Source organism: Panthera uncia, chromosome D4, assembly GCF_023721935.1.
Source record: "Panthera uncia isolate 11264 chromosome D4, Puncia_PCG_1.0, whole genome shotgun sequence".
Taxonomy (NCBI): domain Eukaryota; kingdom Metazoa; phylum Chordata; class Mammalia; order Carnivora; family Felidae; genus Panthera; species Panthera uncia.
In genome coordinates, this window is record NC_064807.1 from 82,194,577 (window position 1) to 82,217,322 (window position 22,746).

General features: G+C 37.5%; 1 protein-coding gene across 12 annotated transcripts in view; it reads right to left on the bottom strand.

The window, feature by feature from the left end:
- The window catches only part of MAPKAP1 (MAPK associated protein 1), a 274,623-nt gene that overhangs the window by 202,675 nt on the left and 49,202 nt on the right, over positions 1-22,746 (bottom strand). For 10 of the 12 annotated variants that reach the window (XM_049628968.1, XM_049628934.1, XM_049629009.1 and 7 more), the window contains 2 exons: positions 11,299-11,626; positions 8,779-8,868 (listed from right to left, as the gene is read on the bottom strand). The exons of 1 other annotated variant lie outside the window; for it this stretch is intronic. In XM_049628968.1, coding sequence (XP_049484925.1) covers positions 8,779-8,868; positions 11,299-11,557 — 349 coding nt within the window. In that variant the 5' untranslated portion in view covers positions 11,558-11,626. Of the gene's footprint in view, positions 1-8,778; positions 8,869-11,298; positions 11,627-17,412; positions 17,572-22,746 lie in introns of all 12 variants that reach the window. One more of the 12 variants, XM_049628952.1, reaches the window with a different exon arrangement.

Consider the following 22,746-nt stretch of genomic DNA (forward strand, 5'->3'; position numbering starts at 1 on the left):
GTTTTTTCACTTGGTTTCCAGGGCTCCATTTGATCTGGTTCTCATCCTATCTTCCAGGTTACTCTTTCCTAGTTTCCTTGCCAATTCCTCATATTCCCCTCAAATCTTTGGCATTCCCCAAGTCATACTATTTGGATCTTTTCTTTTCTGTACCTACATTCGTACCCTTGGTGATCTCAGCCAGCCTTCTGTTTTAAATATAATCAACAAGAAGAGAAGCTAAATTGTGGTAATACAAATCAGAACAATAGCTGTCTATGGGGAGTACCCCAACTAGAAAGAGGCACGAGAGAACTTTCTGGGGTACACAAATGCTCTATACTTGATTGGGGTGCTAGTTACACAGGTCTATATGCTTGTCACAAGTCACTGAACTGTATACTTAATATCTGTACATTTCAGTATATAGAAGCATACCTCAATAAATAAATAAAAAGGGAAAGCCTAAATAAATATCATCTACATGCTGATAACTCCCAAATGATTATTCCTAGAACTAAACATTCCCTGAAATTACGGACTCACATATTCAGCTTCCTGTATGGCACCACCTCCACTTGGATATCCAATAGGTGTTTCAAACTTTATATGTCCATAACAGAACTCTTGATCTTGCCCCAAATCTGCCCCTCCCACAGGCTTCTCCTTCTCAGTTAATGGCAACTCAATCATGTTAGGCCAAAAACATCTCCACTCTTTTCTTTCTCTCATATCTAACATCCTATCCATCAACAGAAATTTCAGAATATATCCAGAACCATCTCCAAAGTTACCAATGCTGGATTATTACCACTACCTTCAAACTGATCTTGTTTCTGCCCTTGCCTCCCCCAGGCCCACTCCTGCCAGTCTCTTCCCAACACAGCAGCCAACAGGAGTCTTTTAAAATGTAAACTATAAACGTCACAGTAAGAAGAAAACAATATGACCACACAAAATAAAAACATTTTTGTATGGTAAAAAATTAGCAAAGTAAAAAGAAAAATGACAAACTAGAAAAAAATAAAGGTTAATATTCTTAATATATAAAGATTCTAAAAGTAGAGAAGACAGTGACCAACAATTCTACAGAAAAATGGATAAGAAATATGAAATGTCCACAGAAAAGGATATTCAAATGGTTCTTAACAAATGGAAAGATGCTCAACCACGTTAATAATAATAATATGCTGAGATATACATCTATCAAATTGGCAAAAATCTAAAAGTTTACAGCTGTGAGGAAATAACATTCTGTACCTTATTAGAGGAATGCAAACTAGCAAAACACCTACGGAAGGGAATGTGGCAATATCAAGGGAGATCACATATTTACCCTATGACCCAACCATACCACTTCCAGGATTCTTAGATACACTGGGAAAAATAAACACAACACAACACAATGCATTAGGCTACTCACTGCAGTGTCATTTTCAACACCAAAAATCTGAAAACACTCAAACTTCCTTCAAAAGGAAACCAATTGGCTAAACTATGGCACCTCCATATCATGGCTTATTATGAAGCTGTAAAATGGAATGAAGCCTATCTCTATATATTCACCAGAGTAATTCCCAAGATGTGTTGCTAAGTGAAAAAAGTATTGCATAAAATGGTGTGTACAAAATGCTATTTATAACCTAAAAAGAGGGGTATATGAATATAAATATGCTTACACATAGATTTAAGGGAACAGAAAAACCAAAACCTTTTTTAAAATGACTATGAATAGAAGAGACAAGAATTGAAGCTAAATTTCCCTGATTTTACCTTGTTTTATGTACTCAACTTTGAAACCATGTACATTTTTTTTTTTAATTTTTTTTTCCACGTTTTTTTTTTTTTTTTTTTTTTTTTTTGGGACAGAGAGAGACAGAGCATGAACGGGGGAGGGGCAGAGAGAGAGGGAGACACAGAATCGGAAACAGGCTCCAGGCTCTGAGCCATCAGCCCAGAGCCTGACGCGGGGCTCAAACTCACAGACCGCGAGATCGTGACCTGGCTGAAGTCGGACGCTTAACCGACTGCGCCACCCAGGCGCCCGAAACCATGTACATTTTATATATTTCTTTAAAAAAATTAGAAGTGTAATTTCTAAAAATAAAAGCAAAGGCAAATGAACCCAAGTGTAATACTGAGTTGGCATTTTAACTACAAAGAGGAGTTATTTTAAGTAACTTTATCACACAGCAATTTGTACATTCCCTAATAGAACATATCAAAAGGGCAAAAAAAAAAAAAAAAAAAAAAAAAATTATCTATCTATCTTCAACTGTTTTTAGTAATCATAGTGTTAGTAATGACGATGATATCTCTATTCTGGAACCAGAACTTTCAGCATAAGAAACAGATACATAAACATAAAATCAAAAAAGTTAAGTAAATACTCTATAATCCTAAATTTATACAGAAATTATCAACATTAACTCACAATGTACTTCCTCTTAAAAAATTTATTTTTTTCTGAGCTCTATCCCCTGAAATGCCTACAAGGAAAAAAATAAAATTCAGTGAGCACCTCTAGAGTTCAAGTTCTGGTCTCTCAATGCCATTTATCCCTAAAAAATAATCAAGACTCTAAACAAATGGCTAATTCCAGATATGGAGAAGGAAATACTTAAGAATCAAGCATTTATCCTGTCTTCTGGTAGGGATTATATCTGAGAATAACGAAATAATAGATTAGGAAAAAATGTTCTTTATATGAAGACCAATAAAATTAGAAATCACTATTTTGCAACTACTAATGAAATAATTAATCTAGGTAATGCCCACCAATGACCACTAAAACCATTAGAAGGAAAAGCTGTTGGGATGGATGAATGACACCTAATAATAATAATAATTAATAATGGATGAATGACACCTAACTCTAGCATCAACCTGAACGTCACAAAATAGACAAGAAGACCTTCTATATAACCTGATATGATGCAATATGAAGTACAGATCAGCATGTACAAAATACTCTTAACAGAAATCAAACTTCAATCTGAGCAAGTTTCTAGATCTAACTACCTGTTTATAGGAAAAAGAGAGCCGAGGAACCTATTAAATGAGACCAAAGAGATACAATTAGCAAAATCTAGAATGTAGGAAATTCTACAGGACACGTGACCCAGTTTCTTAAATAAATTACAACGAAAAAAAGTAAAGAAGAATCTACAGATTAAAAAGGAAATCAAACATATCGACCAAATGTATGGACCTCATATCTAGACCTACACGAACAAACTGGCAAAAGAAAAGAAAAATTTGACACAGTGAGGGAAATGTTTGTTAATATTAAAAAATTCCTGCTAATTTTTTGGAGAGTAGTGGTATTACAATACCAGAAAACTACATTTTCTTATGTGTTAAAAAATACACAAGTATTTAGGTATCAAATTATGATAGTTGGAAATTGCTTGAAAATAATCTGGGGACGCCTAGGTGGCTGAGTCGGTTCAGTGTCTGACTCTTGATTTCAGCTCAGATCATGATCACAGGGTCACGGGATCCACATGTATGCTGTGCTAAGTAAGCGTGGAGCCTGCTTAAGATTCTCTCTCCCCCTCTCCTGCACTCCCGCTTGCGCGCGCTCTCTCTCTCTCAAAAAATAAATAAAAATAATCTGAGAGAGGAGGGGAGGTAAATGTATAAAAGAAGCAAGACTGGCCATATGTTGAAGCTGGGTGAAGGGTGTACAGGGGTTCATTATACCATTCTAGTCTACTCAGACCGCATCACTGTACCCAGAGTAAAAATTGAGTTCTGTACAAGATCCTCCATGATCTGCTCTCTCACTGCTTCTCTGGACCCACTCTTCCCCCTTTGCCCTCTACTGTAGTCAGTAAGCATCCTTCCTTGCTATTCTTTGAATACATCAGGCACACTTCTGTTGCAGAACCTTTGCACACGCTCTCCCTCATCTTAGGACACCCATTTTCCAATACCTTCCCAACTCATTCCTTCAGAACTCTGCTCAAGCATCACCTTCCGAAGAGGCCTTCCCTGATCATCCCATATAAAATTGCAAAATCCCCTACCTAGCATTCCTTACCTTCCTTGCCAGGCTGTATTTTTCGCTATGCCACTTATCCCATTCTGACAATACTAGGTTTGCTTCCTGCCTATTTCCCCAACAAGATCCATGAGGCAGGGACTCTGTCTTGTTCACTGCTGTATCTTCTAAGTCTACAAGTGCCTAGCTGCCCCTGCATATTGTAGGAGCTTAAGAAATACTTGTTAAATGATTAACTGTGGACCAGAGAAGTAGAAAAAGTAGCTGTGGGGATAGGGAGGCAGAAGAGAGGGAGGAAGGAGCAAATGGGCACAAAGAAGTAGAAATGAGACAGGGGTGGGTAATGAGAGCCTTTCCTCCTGGTTCTAAGCCACTCATAAGACATAGTTGTACCTCCTGAGTTGCTCTACTGCAAGCTGCTTTTCAACATCACTTCTCTTTATCATTTGCAGCTGAAGAGTTCTAACCACTAGAAACAGTTGGAAGTCCCCAACAAACTGGGAACTGAAAAAACAATAGCCTAGGAACGTAATTACCATCAGTCTTATGAGAAAGCACATACTATAGCCTTCAGGAAGATGGTAATGCATATCAGAACTTCTAAGGATTCAGTGAGTGGCTGGATACAAAATGGATACATAAAAACAACAGATTTCTTCACAAGAGCAGTAAGAAAGTTATGGGGAAGAGGATGCTAATTACAAGGGCAATACAAAATGCAAAACATCCGGAAATAACCTTAATAAATGTAAAAGTGCAGGAACACCATGGAGACAAGAAGACAAAACGGTGCATTTATGTACTACTTGTATATACAAAAAAAATACAAAAAAGATAAGACGTATGTTTAGAATATTTAAAATATATATACTTATATAAACAGAATCTAGAATAAATACATCAAAATGTTAACAGAAATTCCTCCAAATATGAGACTATTGGTAGCTTATTTTCGTTTTCATATTTTGCTTCAGATTTCCTATAACAACATTTTCTTTTAATAAAACTTTCCTGAACGTTGGCCATCGCTGACACAGAGGAGGAAAGGAACAAGGGAACAGGGAATCCTCAACACCCAAAGCTCCAGAGCAGCTCCTTTCTGCCAACAGTACTGGAGAGAATAGGAGGCAGCAAGAAGATTATAGTCTTCGGGGTCAGACTGGCCAGGAGAATTCTGGCTTTGACATTTACTATTTGTAAGTAAGTAATGTGAAAAAGTTACTTAGCCTCCGGGGTCCAGTTTTCTCACATATAACACAGAAATAGTAATAGCTAATTTGCTGGATTTGTGTTAAGATGAAGCAAACTTAGCGGCTGGCATATTATATACCAGCGATTCCCAGTAATGGTTACTCATAAGAATCACCCAGGGAGCTTCTGAAAAATATAGACGGACCCCAATCCCTATCTTCTGAATCAGGAATTCCACATATATGGCTAGAAATTTATGCAGAAGCCATTATAACATGCACTTTTAGATGTATTTCTGATTTTTACACAGCCATTGTATCTGCAAACTGTTGTTTTAAGAAATCAGTACTAGAAGTTACATAAAGAAAACTTCAGGAATATTCATAAATAACTGATTTACACTACATTGTTTTTGAGTTACTATTTGACTTTATGTGTAAATGCCTTTGTCTTCCCATTAGACTTCAAACTTCTTGAGGACAGGAGTCGCATATTCCTCCAAGCACCTAGCATAGAGTTAAGATGCACACAGAAGGTATGAAAGAAATGTTTGTTAAATGAGTCAGTGAATAAGGGTAATAATACATTTTATAAAGAATATACCAACACCATTTTAAAACAATAAAATTAAGGGGCGCCTGGGCGGCTCAGTCAGTTAAGCGGTCGACTTGGGCTCAGGTCATGATCGCACAACTCGTGAGTTCAAGCCCCGCATCAGGCTCTGTGCTGAAGTTCAGGGCCTGGAGCCTGCTTCAAATTCCGTGTCTCCCCCTCTCTCTGCCCCCCACCCCCATCCATGCTCGGTTTCTCTCTCAAAAATAAATAAAACATTAAAAAAAAATTTTTTTTTAAACAATAAAATTTAAAATACCGAGGCTTGATTTGACACTGTTCCTGACAAAGCCATCTTCCAATAACCATCTTCACATTTATCCATACAATTCTGGCTACAGAAACACTACAAGGATCTTAGTCTAAGGTATTCCATTTATCATGTGGTCTCAGGGCACATAAAGTATATATACAAAGTTCATAAAGAACTTCAGGGTATGGACCAGAAGGCTTCTCAGATCTCTTCCAACTCTTCAATGAAAAGGCTGCATTTCTGCTGTATTAAAGGATGGACTGGATTCAGACAGAATAACCGTGGAAGAAAAACATTCCAGGGGAGGTCATCATATTCATAATAATGATTCTTCTAGTAGGGAATAAAATAAAACAAAGATAAGAAAAACAGACGAAAGGATTTTAACAAAATGTAAACAGCAGATAAAGAATGAGGGAATGAGTAAATGACTACCTAACCAAAATTTCCAATTAAGATTAAAAAGATCTGGCTGTGGCATTCCTTGACAAAAAAAAAAAAAGAGTATGTGCTTGAGAAATGTGTGAAAACAGAGTAGCTGCTCAGTTTGCCAGGTAGCTGTGTAATGGACTGCTGGCTCCACTTTCCTAACACATTTCAGGACACCCAGAGTGCCAACCTGTGGTAATGGTGGAACCCACATGAACAGAGAATTCAAGACCATTCATTCCTCTGTGCATTGACAAAGTTCACTGGCCTGGCCAGAAGCAAGGTCAACATTTCAGAGAGTGGCCAGGTATATTAAGAAGGAACTTTTTCAGCAATAAGATCACAGGGCCAATTACTGAAATCCGTGAGAGACAGAAATAAGAGAGATGGAAAATGAGGGAGAGAGAAGTATACACAAATAATGAATGGTATGGCTCCAAATGAAAGCAAAAAGGAGACTATTTCTCCAGCACATTGTTTTTGTTTTTGTTTTTTTTAATATTTATTTGAGAGAGAGAACACGTGCATGAGCATGAGTGGGGGACGGGCAGAGAGTAAGGGAGGGAGAGAGAATCCCAAGCAGGCTTCATGCAGTCAGCACAGGGCCCGATGCAGGGCTCAAACCCACGAACCATGGGATCATGACCTGAGTTGAAGTCAGATGCTTAACCAACTGAGCCACTCAGGCGCCCCAATCCAGCACATTCTGAGAAACACTGAACAGAAGTTAAAGTGGATTAGACTTTAAGGAACGAGTGGGAAATGTATCAAAATTTATTAGATGTGTCTGATTAGTAGATGTATCAAAATTTAAGTTGAAGAATTTATTTCTCACATTGCAAAGGGGATTAATGCTGTTATATCTGAGGTACTCTATTCATCCTATTTTTTATTTGTAATTGTTTTAAGATAAGGAAACAAAGAAAGCAAAACGGAGGGTACCTGGAAAGATGAGTTTAGATAAACTGGCTCTATACTCATTAAGAAGAAATTAACAGAAAAAGCATCAAGATATATGAAAAATTTGAAAAAAGTGAACAAGATAAACAATATAAAGGTTTTCAGTTTGATAAATACAACAGAGAGAAGTATTAACTGGATCAACAGAAAAGGCCAGCCTGGAGCGATTTTTTTTTTTTAAGTATTAAGAGCAAAACTAAATAGACATTCCATGAGAACTATAGAAGTCACAGAAATGAGACATAAGAAAGAAGTGAATGAGATTTCTGGTTTACACAGCTGTCACTTAGACGCAACTATTAAGAAAATCATGCCGACTGAGCACACCTGTGTTTACAACCACAGCAGGAGACAGCAATAACCACTTTATACAGTGTGGTTTAGCAGAAAGAGGTTGGCCTTTAGCTTCAGACAGTGGTATCTACAAAATACGGCTCCACGGCACTTCCGCTTTCTAGCCTTGTAACGTTAGCAAGTTAAAGCTCACTGAGTCTCTGTCTCATCTGTTAACCACAGCAATATCTATATCTTTTAAGATCATTACATTGGAGGTAATGCGTGTAAAGTGCTTAGAATAGCACTAGGTAGGTGCTGATGTTAATACAATAATCATTAATATTGTTAGTTTTATAAATACTATGTAGCAATGGAGTCAGTCAACAAAAATTGAGTGGACATCTATTACATGCCAGGGTGGTTAGTAGGTGCTGGAAGAGAGAAAACAGAGTGCAGACATTACTTTGAAAGAAGAAAAAAAGAAAGTCTAGGACACACGATATAAACGTTAGAAAATATTTCAATAGCTTTTTTTTTTTAGGTGTTCTTGCTGAGATTGAAGATTTGAAAATATGTAATATGGCCAGCTTTTTAATACATGTACCATATGAACACAAACTACAAATGCTGATAATACCCGCAACATAATGCTTGTTAAGCTAAAGGAAAAGAATCAGCATATATGCAAAAAAGATTATTACTGGGGTCACTAATGAGGCAAGAGAAAGTCAAGGTTGGAACTGCCAGGAGGAAATCTATAACCCAGAGGCCCATCCAAACCATAGGTATTCCTTGACTTTAAGAACAAGGTACTGGCATGAGAGTTTGTACAAAATGTGCCTTGCACACATCTATTCCTGTGACCCAGAATGAAGAGTGACCAAAAACACAAGACCTAAATGAACACACAGCTTCAGAGGGCAAAGGCACCCCAGTGAAAGCATTCAAAGCTCAAAACAAGAGGTATCTGCTCAGAGGATTTAAAAAGATGAATTAAAAATAAAGCTCTCATATAATAATATAAACTACATATATAAATCTCAAATTAACAATTAAAATTATTTCCATTTACCTGATTGCTTAGAATTTCTTTCTTTCCACTGAATATTTTTGCATTTGATCTGGTTTTGTCTCTCTTTTCGGAGTCGTTCTAATCTTTGAGCTTGAAAAGAAATATTATAACTATAAGTTTGTCAATGAAAGTTTACTATAAACAAAGACATAATTAACTACCTTTATATGAATAAAGATGTTTTATATTGCATATGTAGAGAAAAAGTCATAAAATTTTAAAGGTGGCACCCCTGAAAAGCAAATACCAACAAAAACATGAAAATATTCTTGATTTATAATTGAAATTAGAGGATATAAAACATTAATAGAGATCATAAAGATAGTATTAACATGGAAGAGAATAATAAAATGTGAAAACTTCTGTGATTAATATGACATTTCATTATATAAATCATTAATAACGGTCTTAAAGGAATTTTAATGCACAAATGAACTGAAGTGAATATTACATTACAGGAATAAAATTACTGTTATGAATTACTCTACCCGTTTCAAAAATTAAAGATAAATGAACTCAGACTAGACTATTAAAGTTTTAAATATAAAATCCTTTATCTAAAAATCATGAAAATTATAAAATGTCAAAGCTATATAAATTAGCATAGCTTTTCTTCAGTGGGTTGAAACAGTTTATAGGTAGTAAAATAAATGATTTGTATCTTTGTAACATTAGTCAAATCTTAAAAAGAATAATTTTTCTTATACAAAATTTTAAGATATGCTGAAAGGATTAAAAAGTAAAACCTTTGGTCACTAGGACACCCCACAATTGTAAGTATTAGCATCTAAGTGCTATCTTAAGAAATTCCAACAACAGTAACAAAAGCATCACCTAAAAATCCTACATTTGTGAGATCATATGACCACTGGCTGATCAACCTTCAAAAATCAGTGAATTGATCTCTTAAAGAAATACTGTCCAGCATATATTAACAACTGCTGCATATGGAAACCACAATGGAAAAGAAAGTCATAATTGATGCCATTTCTTGAGATCTGGCTAATCTTCAACTTCCTATCCTGGAACAATGCTAACAAAAAATAAATAAGTAAACTTCTCTTTCAAGGCAGGAAACCATACACACGTGCCTTGGCATTGTGATAGGGAAACTACCACTGATACTAACCTTGCCAGAAATGTGAACTGTGCTGGCAAAAGCATCTGATAATGTCACTGTATCTAACCAAATTCCACTGGAGGAAAATACATTCAATTGCAATTAATAAATGTGAAGGGTACAGCCAAAGTAATATAATCATAAAGCTCTCAATTTAGCAGCATTCTCCTACTGAAATCCATTCAACCTGTCATACAAGATATCATCTCAATAACTCGCAAGGAAGTCAGTTTCGACTAGAGAACTGAGAATCAATGGTTCTAAATTATATTCAAACCTTCACTCAAATCCTATTTTGATAAAAATTCCTTGAGATACTAGGAAATGCTATTAATTATTTTCATCATGAGAGCAAATTATTCTCTGTAGATGTCACAGAATGCTGAATTCTGAACCAAAACCTTAACATGCTTTGCACTGTATATTGTATCTTGCAGTACTCCTTTATGTGAATTTTACATTTGGACCAGGAAAATAAACATGTAAACCTTTTCAATGTTCTACCACATTTCCTGCCATTACGTTTCCTGGGAGTTAGCAGGTCACTGCTACTGATTAGTAGATTATATTTTCTGATGACCTAAATAAAAAAATCACCTCCTAGAATACCCTGTCATATTAGAACTACATTATATGTTCTAAATAATTTATCTAAGTAAAGGTCTTGGTTCATCACATTCCCTTTGAAAGGTTTCCAAAACACATAAGCTGGAAAATGGCCAGTGATAAGCTTTTAAAAGATAATCACTAGATATTTATGTACCAAAGTTTAGCATTTTCAAACCACAAAGATCAAATGGTAGAGATCAACTTAAGAAAATAAAAAGAACATATCAAAAACGGGCACCTTTTCTAATCTCACACTCAGTGTAGCAACTCCTATTAACAGCAGCCCGAACAAATATTCAGCTATTTACCTCCAACATCCCTTTGCCTCCCACAATCCTTCCGTGGCCAAGAAATGGCTCTGGCAGCAGTACTCTGTGGCTGGTCAGCTTTCTATATTAAAGGTTCTTTATTATGTCAACCTGAAACCTGCCACTAGGTAGTCTACCCACTGGGACTAATGTTGCTCTGTGAAGATACTCAAAGTAAGTCCACTTCCCTTTCTACATGAAGACTTTTGAGAAAGAGAACATCCAACCTGCCTCCCCTAGCCACCTTTTTCCTCTATTCATCTTCTGTCTACTTCCTTCTGATAGCGTCATTCCAGGGCCACTCTCCATTCACAGTCACGAAGATGGAGATGGTGTTTAGACTTGCTCTTATTGTAATACATGCATGTTCCTGTTAACACACAGAAACCTTCCCCATTAAAGCTATTCCAACATTATGCGTTATTCTGTAAGATTGTTGACTGATTTAAAGCTCAGAAGACATGACTAAAAGGCAATGTTTACCTGTATTTGAGCGTCTTCTAATACCAAAGTCCCAACTTGAGGTAATATCGACTGACTGGGCATATACATAGCCCTGAGTCTCACCATTGCTTCCCTGAATTTCTGACCCACTGTCTCCAGGCATTGAAGGAGGATGAATCTTCTCTAGGTCAACATCATGATCAATGAGAACCATCTCACACATTCCTGTGTCATCACTGGTCACATGTGACTGTCGAATATGAGCTAGAATGATAGTTGGATTGTCCAAGAAGGCCATCCTTTCTGTGGGCCAATCTCCTTAAAAGGCTATTTTCTCCTCTTCATATTGTTTCACGTGCTCACCTCCCTAGAAACATGATGTACACAGCAATATTTAAGAATAAGGAAGAAAATGACTAAATCATTTTTCAAACAAATCAATGTGGTAAAATGCTACCTTGAAAATCAACATTTATCCCTGCACCTAGGAGCTTACAAGGATTAAGTCTAAGCTGAAAGGAAATCCTTATAAGCACTGGGAGCTACAGCTCTAGTCAATGAGATCTCCATGGTATCAGTGAGAATGGCTTCTTCTCTCGCAAAACAAATAATAGTGATTCCTTAGGCCACTCAAAACACATAATTACTGTTAAAACAATAAATTTGCCTTTCTTTCTCCCTTTATTCCCATGCAGTCTTCTCATTACTTTATAAGGTCAGGGAGAACAAGTTGTATTTTCCTCACATTATGAGCTCGGGTATGAAACTGTATTTCTTTAGTTTACATTTCCCCCTCTTTGCCATAGGGTTGTGAGGTAACTAAAAGAACACAGACAATACTTTGAGTTACTAGGAATTTTGCAAAAATGTACCACCAAAGTAGTTTTGTTCAATAAATACATTTTCCTTTCTTCTGATTTAAGGTAACATTATGCTTTTCAAATAAACTTTATCAGGGATGCCTGGGTGGCTCAGTTGGTTGAGTGTCCAACTTCAGTTCGGGTCATGATCTCTCAGTTCGGTTTGTGAGTTCGAGCCCTACGTTGGGCCCGCTGCTGTGAGCGTGAAGCCTGCTTTGGATCCTCTGTCCCCCTGTCTGCCCCTCCTCCACTTGTGCTCATTCTCTATCAAAAAAAAAAAAAAAAAAAAAAATTGAAAAAAATAAAAGTTTACAGAAATAAAATAATAAAAAAATAAACTTTATTAATCGAACTTCTTTGCTACCAAAAATTAATTTAATTTTTTTAGGTTTTTTTCTTTTTTGTAATGGTTTATTTTTGAAAAAGAGAAAGAGAGAGAGCATGAGTAAGGGAGGGGCAGAGAGAGAGGGGGACAGAACAGAGGATCCAAAGCAGGCTCTATGCTGACAGCAGAGAGCCCGATGTGAGGCCTGAACTCAAGAACCATGAGATCATAACCTGAGCAGAAGTCAGACACTTAACTGACTGAGCCACCCAGGTGCCCCCCCTCAATTAATTTCTTATTTTAGAAACCTCACTCTAAGAACTGCTTCCTGAATCCTGTTGAAACTAAAATGATGTTTCTTCTGGGAACAAGATGGTACCTCCTCAATTAAATGCCAATACTCAGCAAAGAAAACATGGTAGTCTCCCCTTATCTGTGGTTTCATTTTCTGCAGTTTGTTACTTGTGGTCAAACTTGGTCCAAAAGCAGATGATCCTCCTTCTGACATACTGTCAGAGATCAGTGATAGTAGCCTAACGCTATATCACAATACCTATGTCATTCAGTGTGCTTCATACCATCACATAGGCTTTTTCTTTGTTTTTGGGGGGGGGGGGGAATTCCAGACAAGCTCCATGCTGTCAGCACGGAGCCTGGCACAGGGCTCAATCCCACAAACCCTGGGATCATGACCTGCGCCGAAATAAGAGTCGGACGCTTAACCAACTAAGCCACCCAGGCGCCCCACATCACATAGGCATTTTATCATCTGACATCACAGGAAGGTTGAGTATAGTACAATAAGGTATTCTGAGAGACAGACCACATTCACGTAACTTTTATTACAGTTTATTGTTATAATTGATCTGTTTTATTATTGTTGCTAGTCTCTTACCATGTCTAATTTGAAAATTAAATTTTATCATAGGTATGTACGGGTAGGAGAAAAAATAGAATTTATAGGGTTTGGTACTATCCATGGTTTTCGGCATCCACTGCGGGTCTTGGAACATACCCCCTGAGAATAAGGGGAGAGTACTGTAGTACAGAACACTGGTTAGGATGAGGACGCACAGGCAGGACTGGGTTCAAATCTTAACCCTGTCACTTGCTAGCTATGTGATCCTGGTCAAAATAAACTTAACCTCTGAGCCTGTTTTCTTTTTTCATTTATAAAATGGGGATCCCAAGGATAAGAGGATATATAAGAGATAATGCAGGTAAAGTGCTCAAAAGAACACCTGACACATAATTAAATAGTAGCTATTAATAATAATAATGATTATGGTAAAAATAATCACTACTAACTTCAGCTTTCAATTCTTGTTAAAAATAATCCTAAAATATATCAACATCTCATCCTTCTTTAGTAAGTTCACAGCACGTAAAATAAATGTGTGCTTCCTTTTTGACAGAGGACTCCACAAGTCACCTGGGTCACCTTCCACCTCCTTTAAAATTATTATGAGATGCAAGGAACATGAAAGCTGGATTGAGTATGTTCCTAGAACAGTCCTAGAAGGTATTTATTTTTAGAAAGACCTCTAACACCAGATTTCTTGTCATTTCTTTCTCCTAGAAATGGAACAAAGGGGGAAATCTAGTTAATAAATCATTATAAAGACTGAGGTTTTATAAATTTTTGTCTAGTAACACATTATACTGATATCACTTGGTAGATCTTAAAAATAAAAATACTGAGATTAAGAGAAAATTTAACTGAGGAGCACCTCTAATCAAAGAATTATACTAATCTTCATTTTTTCCTTCAAATATATTCATGGAGTAGTTCTACTACACTGAGGATATTGGGAAATGCCAAGGTAAGGTATCCCTGAATCAAAAAGTTTATACCCTAAAACAGCCCTACTGTATTTCCTAATCCTTACAAGGAGATTTCTCCAAGTGTCACATTTCTGAGTCTCAGAAATGTTAATGTCAGCCTAACATTTTAAGTGTTTTAATCAGAAAACCATTACAGAATTAAAGGGGAACACTGAAATTTCACTTGTAAAAGTAATTACGATACCACAAAGAGATGTATACAACCACGGAATTACTTATAAAGTATTTGACTATTTGTTTTGTAACAAAATCATAGCATCACAGATGGCCAAAGCTGCAAACATCCTTGTAGCCAGCACAGCATCTCCCCTGTGGGGGTAAGGCAATGAGGCCCGAGCAGAATGGCAGGTGCTTTCAATTTCATATTGAACAATTTTCCCCTACAAAAACAAGGACTTTGGTGAGAAGCCACACATTTAACAGGCACTGACAAGTCAAAGGGCAAAGAAACAAAAGTGTACTGAAGTACCCTCAACAGAATCTTTTTTTTTTTTTAAGAAAATGGGTCTGCTCCATCACCTCTTATGAGGAAAAGAGTTATGGGCAAATACCTCTGAAGGCACACACCAATTCCCTAACTTTATCCTTCTGGTACAGAGGCCCCAAAATATTCCAACAGGAGCAGATATCTTCTCTATTAGTACACTACGACCTCATACAAGTTTACTTCATACTTAGTATACTGTGACTTCGTACAAGTATGATTCGCTCAACAAATATTAATCAATACCAGTTCTGACAGGGAATTCCCACAAGTCTGCCCTGGAAAACATGCCTTCCACATCCCATGACATGTACTTGAGGATTCAGACTGTAAGTTCCACAAGGACAGGAGCCACACCACCACATCCCTTCTGGCAATGAAGAATCTTCCACACGGCAGAAATTCAGTAACGGTTGATGTCTGACTTCCAAGGACTGTATAATTTTGTAGTAGAGATAAGTCATATGTGAGCATGTGTAGTGTGATTATACAGAAAGGAATGCCTTTTTTTCTATGAATACAGACACAAGAGCTTCTCTTCAATGTGCCCTTCAAAACTGTCACCTTGGGACACTAAGCAACCTATCCCAACGCTACTCTTCAGAACCAAAAGAACATGTTTTAAATCACTTTAAGAGCAGCAAATTATCACTTGAAGGTAGATTTGATTTCTAAGACAAAGATATTCCCAACACAGATGAAAACAAGTTATTTTCTCTGATCAGTTGTGCAAAGATCAAAGATTTTTAAAACCTAGAGTTGGTAGGGTTCAGAGAACTGAGCTCATGCACAGTTACATGTGCATTACAGGGAATGTAAACTGACAGTTTTTAGATGGTAATGTGGTAATGTCTCTCAAAGTATAACGAGTATCCTTTGGGCAACCCTACTTGTAGGATTTGCTCTTAGGAGATAACTATGCAAAAATATTTATCTCAGGATTGTTTGTTATACTGAAAATCTGAAAGTAACCTAAACATCCATCAGTGGTGATGTGCCAAGGCAAATACATACAATAGAATACTACATAGTCATTAAAAATACATGGTAGAAAATGGATAAACAAAATGCGGTATATACATACAATGGGATATTCGTCAGCCTTAAAAAGGAAGAAAATTCTGGGGCGCCCAGGTGGCTCAGTCGGTTGAGCGGCCGACTTCAGCTCAGGTCATGATCTCACAGTCTGTGAGTTCGAGCCCCGCATCGGGCTCCGTGCTGACAGCTCAGAGCCTGGAGCCTGTTTCAGATTCTGTGTCTCCCTCTCTCTGACCCTCCCCCATTCATGCTCTGTCTCTCTCTGTCTCAAAAATAAATAAACGTTTAAAAAAATAAATAAATAAAAAAAAAAGGAAGAAAATTCTGACATATTCTATAACATGGGTGAACCCTGAGGAGATCATGCTAAATGAAAAAAGTCACAAAAAGACAAATATCGTATGATTGCACTTATATGAAGTACCTAGAGTAGTCAAATTGATAGAGACAGAAAGTAGAATGGTGGATGCCAGGGGCTGGAGGGAGAGGAAAATGGGGAATATTTAAAAGGTATATATAAGTTTAGGAAGATAAAAAGTTTGAGAGATTGATGGTGGTGATGGTTGCACAACAATGTGAATATACTTAATGCCACTGAACTGTACTCTTAAAAATGGTTAAAACAGTAAATTTTATGTTATATACTATATATATTACCACAATTTTTTAAGTTTACATTTTTAAAAAATGTCCAGGAAATGTCACATTAAACAAAATTAAGTTTTCTTCTTGCTGTTTAATTACAACCTTCTCAAAGCTTTTTTTTTTTTTTTAAGTTTATTTAAGTAATCTCTACACCCAATAGGGCACTCGAACTCACAACCCTGAAATCATGAGCCGCAGGCTCTACTGACTGAGCAGCCAGGTGCTCCAGACTTCTCAAAGCTTTTAAACTACTAATGTATATTGTGAACCTCTAAAAGTAGGGAATCTAGAAACGCAGTATATCCCAAATCTCAAACTTATCTGATCCCTAAACATGTCTTCATCTAGGAACACTAACACATATCAATGTATAAGAGATTCACAAAACATGGTTCAGAAATGCTACTCTAAATGTTCACAAACGCTGTTTCTTTGGGCCTTGAATGCCTTCCCTGGATATTACCAATTCTTGATTGAGATACCTCGTCCTTTTTATATATCTTTGGGCCATTAGATAAACAATTTCAGGCTCCAGGAGATCTGCTCCCCTAAGATGTCCTACTTTTCTAAGATTCTCCCACTTTTTACTCCAGGTTCCTCAAAGCACAAGAGATTTGTTTTACTAAAAATGAAAACAACAGAGACACCCACACAGAGTGGGAGGACATGAGATGCCCCATAATGACAGCCATTTTTAACTTACTGGGTAGGTCTCGCTTTATACTTACTTCATTTGTTGAACAAATACTTAAGTTCCTACTATGTGCTAAATATTGTTCTAGGTACACTTTGGATGCTATTACCACTTTACATAACCATTTGTGTTCATTAATGACCATGCAACCTGCCTGTGTTAACTTTGAACATGCCCTAAACAGGGAAGTAAAATTTTAGTAGGTTTTAATGGATATCAAGTCTTAATACAAGTCTATTTTTAAAAACAATTTTGGGGGCACCTGGGTGGCTCAGTCGGTTGAGCAACTGACTTTGTCTCAGGTCATGATCTCCGGATTTGTGAGTTCAAGCCCCACATCCAGCTCGCTGCTGTCAGCCTGTCAGCACAGTCTGCTTCGGATCCTCTGTTTCCTTCTCTCTGCCCCTCCCCCACTTGTGCTCTACCAAAGATAAATAAATATTTTTAAAAATTAAAATAAAATAACTTTTTTTAATGTTTGTTTACTTTTGAGAGAGGGAGAGACAGAGTACGAGAAGGGGAGGGCAGAGAGAGAGAGAGGGAGACATAGAATCTGAAATAGGCTCCAGGCTCTGAGCTGTCTGCACGGAGCCCAACGTGGGGCTCAAACCCACAGAGCACGAGATCATGACCTGAGTCAAAGTCAGATGCTTAACGACTGAGGCACACAGGCACCCCCGATCAAGTATATTTTTTTTTAATTTTTAAAAAATGTTTATTTATTTTTGAGAGACAGGCAGAGCATGAGTTGGGGAGGGGCAGAAAGAGAGGGAGACACAGAATTCAAAACAGGCTCCAGGCTCTGAGCTGTCAACCCAGAGCCCAAATACAAGTCTATTTTTAATAATAACTTTATACACACTCTCCAAATTTTCTTTGCAATGGCTTATAGAAAAACATAAGATACAACACAGTAAAAAAGTAGATGAGAAAAGTGGCAGAGGATAAGCAACTCTGGATGAATGTTGTAAGATCTTGTACATTTGCCACAGGAAGACTGCAGAATCCCAGAAGCAAAAAGCAATCATAGTAACTAAACTTAACTTAAAGCTACCTTTTTAGGTGGATTAATTCATATAATTCTAAAAATAATTCTATGAGATAGTATTTCTGTCTCCATTTTATAGATGAAAAAACTGAGGCACATCAAAAAACCTGCCCAAAGCCAAGATAGTTAATAATTCTGAGAATCTTAAGCATCATACAGCCTCTCAAAACAAAAATGAACAAAGCATTACAACACTCATAATAAACAAGGTTTTAAAAAATCCCGTTGTTGAGTTATTTGGGATCTGGGGCCTTACAAAAATTTCTCCCAAGGGTCTTTGTGGAAGATGTAATACAGTAAATGCGTTATGCAGAATAGACATTTAGCCTCCCCTCCACTCGTGCAACTATGATTTATACAACAGTAGTGCATATAATGGTTGTTCAAAAATAAAAAAAAATTACAAAATTTTACACAAGAAAGGAACTTCAAAGATCATTTACTTGTTGACCTGAAACCACAGAGGAAAGGTTTACTTTAAATTCCCAGTTAGATGTAAGTATCTTCTTAAAATCCCTAGAGATTTATGCAACTTCAGCTATAAGCAAAGTCCATACCTGAAATATTCTATTTCTTAACCCCAGCACAAGCAAATGAGCCCCCTCTATACTTCTTCACTCCCTAAGGACCTGACATAGGTCTTGAACGTGACTTAAATCACTCAAGTCCAGCCAATGATTTAAAGGATTCCCTTTCCTGGACTTTCAAAACACTCTGTACACCCACTTCCCTCTGCCAAACAGACTTCAAGCCCCCTTACCTGCAATCTGTGAAAACTTGTCTGAATAAGCAACAGCCTGAGGCTTCTCCAAGGTCTGCAAACTCCCAATCAAAAATTACTGCTGCCCCATCAATGTGTCATATAAATGTTGGCATGTTAATTGTGTATTTATAAGATTGTTAATGGTTAGTTAATTTACCTCCCACACTATTATTGTACTTGAAATGATTTAACGTCTGCTGAGGGAGTTAACAACATGTAACAGCAGATGTGAGATTTTTTTTTTTTTTTTTTTTTACCTTTCCTCACTGTACCCCGACTTCATGCTATTAGCATTAACTTCAAGTTAAACCTGATTCCTATACAGGACTCCTTAAGAATGTTATAGAAGCACTCACATTTATTTTGCACAAGAAACGATCACAATTTAGGAAAACAAGGCTTTTTATCATTATAAAGTCTTTCATTTATAAAAACCAACAGATCCTGTGTTTTACTAAGATTTCAACATCCTCTGATCCAGTTAAACTTCAGAGTTCATGCCTCCTGAAATTTGAAAATTATTGAAATGACCATTAAAATAAAATGCACTTTATTGCTTTAAAATCTCTTTTTCTAACTCTCTAATTTAACTCTAAATTAAACCTTCATTTATTTTTTTAGACCAGCAAAAATTAAGCTTTTTATTCCTTTAGAGAATTAAAATCTCCACGTGAATATGCCTAATTTCATTAAACAGTAAATGGTGAGACTCTGTATCTGGAGAGTTTAATTTTTTCTTTCATAAAAGTACTTGCTAGACTCAAAACAACCCAAAAAGAAATGCTTGTATCTTCTTTTAAATAATATGGGATTCATTCACGAAACATCATTGAGAGCTAGGCACTGGGAATACTACAAAAAATTGTATGAACACTGGCCTGCACCTTCCAGAGCCTTACAAACTTTGGCAGATGAGCTACCTCGTGTACATACATTCAAGTAATATAAGGTAACACATACTAACCACCAAATAAAACACTAAGACAATATGTTTTTCAAGAGACAAGAAAGTTACAGAAGGCTTCAGGAAGGAAGAAAGTCGCATCTAGGGATCACCAACCTACCAGGAGACCAGGTTTTCTCCCCTGTAAAATGTCTCCTTTGGAACAAGAGACCCTGGCCCTTGATTTTTCTTGGGCTACTAACCTCTACCTGAAATGTCTCTGAATCTTACCAGCTGCCACATCCAGTTAAAGGATGGTAGTGCACAGTAAACTTGTCCACGGACACACCCGAAGGGGAGAGGACAGTGGCCATAAATCAAGGTATTAGAGAACCTTGGGGGAGCCACCTAAAGCAACAGGCTATAAGAAACTTACTTTTAGAATTCACTCATATTCTGCATTCTATCCTATAATATACTGCACCTGTATTGTTTTAACAGGAAAAAGTTTTACCTTTGAATACACCACTAAAACGGATAGTCCAGGAATACATGCCATGCTTACTTTGTGGCTTCCAATATTCCCTGGCACATACTGGAATTCTCATAAACCCAGTTTGGACAGCAAGGCCTAGTGGAGAAACAGACTCTGCTATAAGAAATGTCTGATTTTGTGAAGATAAAATGGCATTTTATCAATGGGCCACTCGAGGAAGGGCTGAATTTTGCTCAATAGAGGTTTCCTATGACAAGTATGAAGAACAACTAGGGGCACCTGGCTGGCTCAGTCAGAAGAACATGCAGCTCTTAATCTCAGTGGGGGCACCTGGGTGGCTCAGTTGGTTAGGCGTCAGACTTCACCTCAGGTCATGGTTTCGTGGTTCATGAGTTTGAGCCCTGCGTCCGGCTCTGTGCTGACAGCTTGGAGCCTGGAGTCTGCTTGAGATTCTGTGTCTCCTGTCTACGGTCATACCACCCTAAACGCGCCCAATCGCATCTCATCCCAGAAGCTAAACAGGGTCGGGCCTGGTTAGTACTTGGATGGGAGATTCTGTGTCTCCCTCTCTCTCTGCCTCTCCCTCACTCACGCTCTATCTCTTCCTCTCTCAAAAATAAACATTAAAAAAAAAAAAAAAGGAATCTCAGGTTTATATGTTCAAGCCTCAAAGAGATTACTTAAAAATGAGACCTTAAAAAAAAAGAACTGTAATTATTAATAACACCAAACTATATATAAAGTTGCAAGCACAAGTTAGACTAAAATCCAGATTTTTATGCAGCCATTATAAAACAATCAGTATTTTTGAAGTGTTTTGAAATAATGTTTAATAGCTAGCAATAGATGTGAAACTTCAGAAAATCTAACCACCCCACCACCCCCAAAACTCCAAACATGCCAACAGCCAGAAATGGCTGTTACAATAAATCTGCCAGTTTGGTGCAATGCAGCCCTAAATTATTTTTCCGTTGGGGGTTGTCTCTCTGACATAACTAGATTTGATTGACACTTGTGGCAATAAACAAATAATTTCAGATTTTACTTTAATATTTCAGGTAAAAGTGTTTATAGTTTTACCTAGAGTGAAGAAATGAATAATGCCAGAGAAACAAGACTGCTTCCCAGTGTGAAATTTCTGAAATATGTCAGTATAGGAGCTGAAACCATAAATAGCACTCAACTGCCCACCAAATACTCATTCACTGATTACATTCATCTGACAGATATCTATAAAGCACTTACTATGTGCCAGGCACCAGAGATATAATGCTAAGAAAAAGATTTGGCCCCTGCCTTCCAAGAAGCTGAAAGTGTGCATGGTAGTCAGAATTCAAAGATGACTCCAGAAATTCTTGTCTCTTGATATCCATGCAATTGTGTCACGCCCACTCCTGGAGTGTGGATAAAACCTAACCAACAGAGTATAGCAAAAGTGTTGGGGCTGGTGTGGCGGCAGGGGCCGGGGGGGTGTGGAGGGTAAGTTACACCCTGATTACTGTTATATGAGACTCCATCGTAGGCAACTGAAGAGACGGATCTTCCTGCTGACCTCAAAGAAGCAAACAGCCAAGTTATGGAACAACACATGGCAAGGATCTGAGAATAACCTGCAGGCACTGAGAGTGGCCCAGCCAACGGGTAGCAAGAAATGAGGACTTTAGTCATACAGCCACAAGGAAATGAATTCTACCTGAAAGAGCCTGGAAAGCAATCTTTCCCTCATCAAACCTCCAGATGTCATCCCTTTGAGACCCTCAGCAGAAAACCCAAATGAAGCCGTAACTCCTGACCCGTTGAGAGACAATAAATGTGTATTGTTTTAAGCCACTAAGTTTGTGTTAATTTGTTAAGCAGCAACAGAAATGAAAATAGTGCAGGAAAACAGCCTAGACACCTCTGCCTTGATATACAACCCAGTTTTACTCACCTGCCCCTTCTCCCCAGCAGACAACACCCAGAACTTTCTGAACATGGTTCAGCCTTTGGTAATGATAATCCCCTTGAGATGTGCCCCTCTCCACTACAAACCTTATTCTTCAAAGTGGAACTCAAGAATCCCATCCTGTGAACTCCTCTCCCATTTGCAGGGTCCAAAATGTTTTAAAAGCACTTTATGTCTACCTTCAATATAGTCAATTATATGAATATCATGTATAAGGAACTGATTTTAAACTTTTTGATCCAATTCTAGAATCTGAAATGTGGTTACTGTATAGAGGTGTAAATCTCTCCCCCTGCCCAATCATTTGTAAAGTTGCTAAAGGTAGGAATACCTAGACCCCAACAGTAATGCAGTGGTTCTAATGTGATGGTTCTCCGTTGGAAGGTGATTTTGTTCCCCAGGGGACATTTGGCAATGTCTGGAGACATTTCTGGTTGTCACACTAGGGGTGGGTGCTGTTG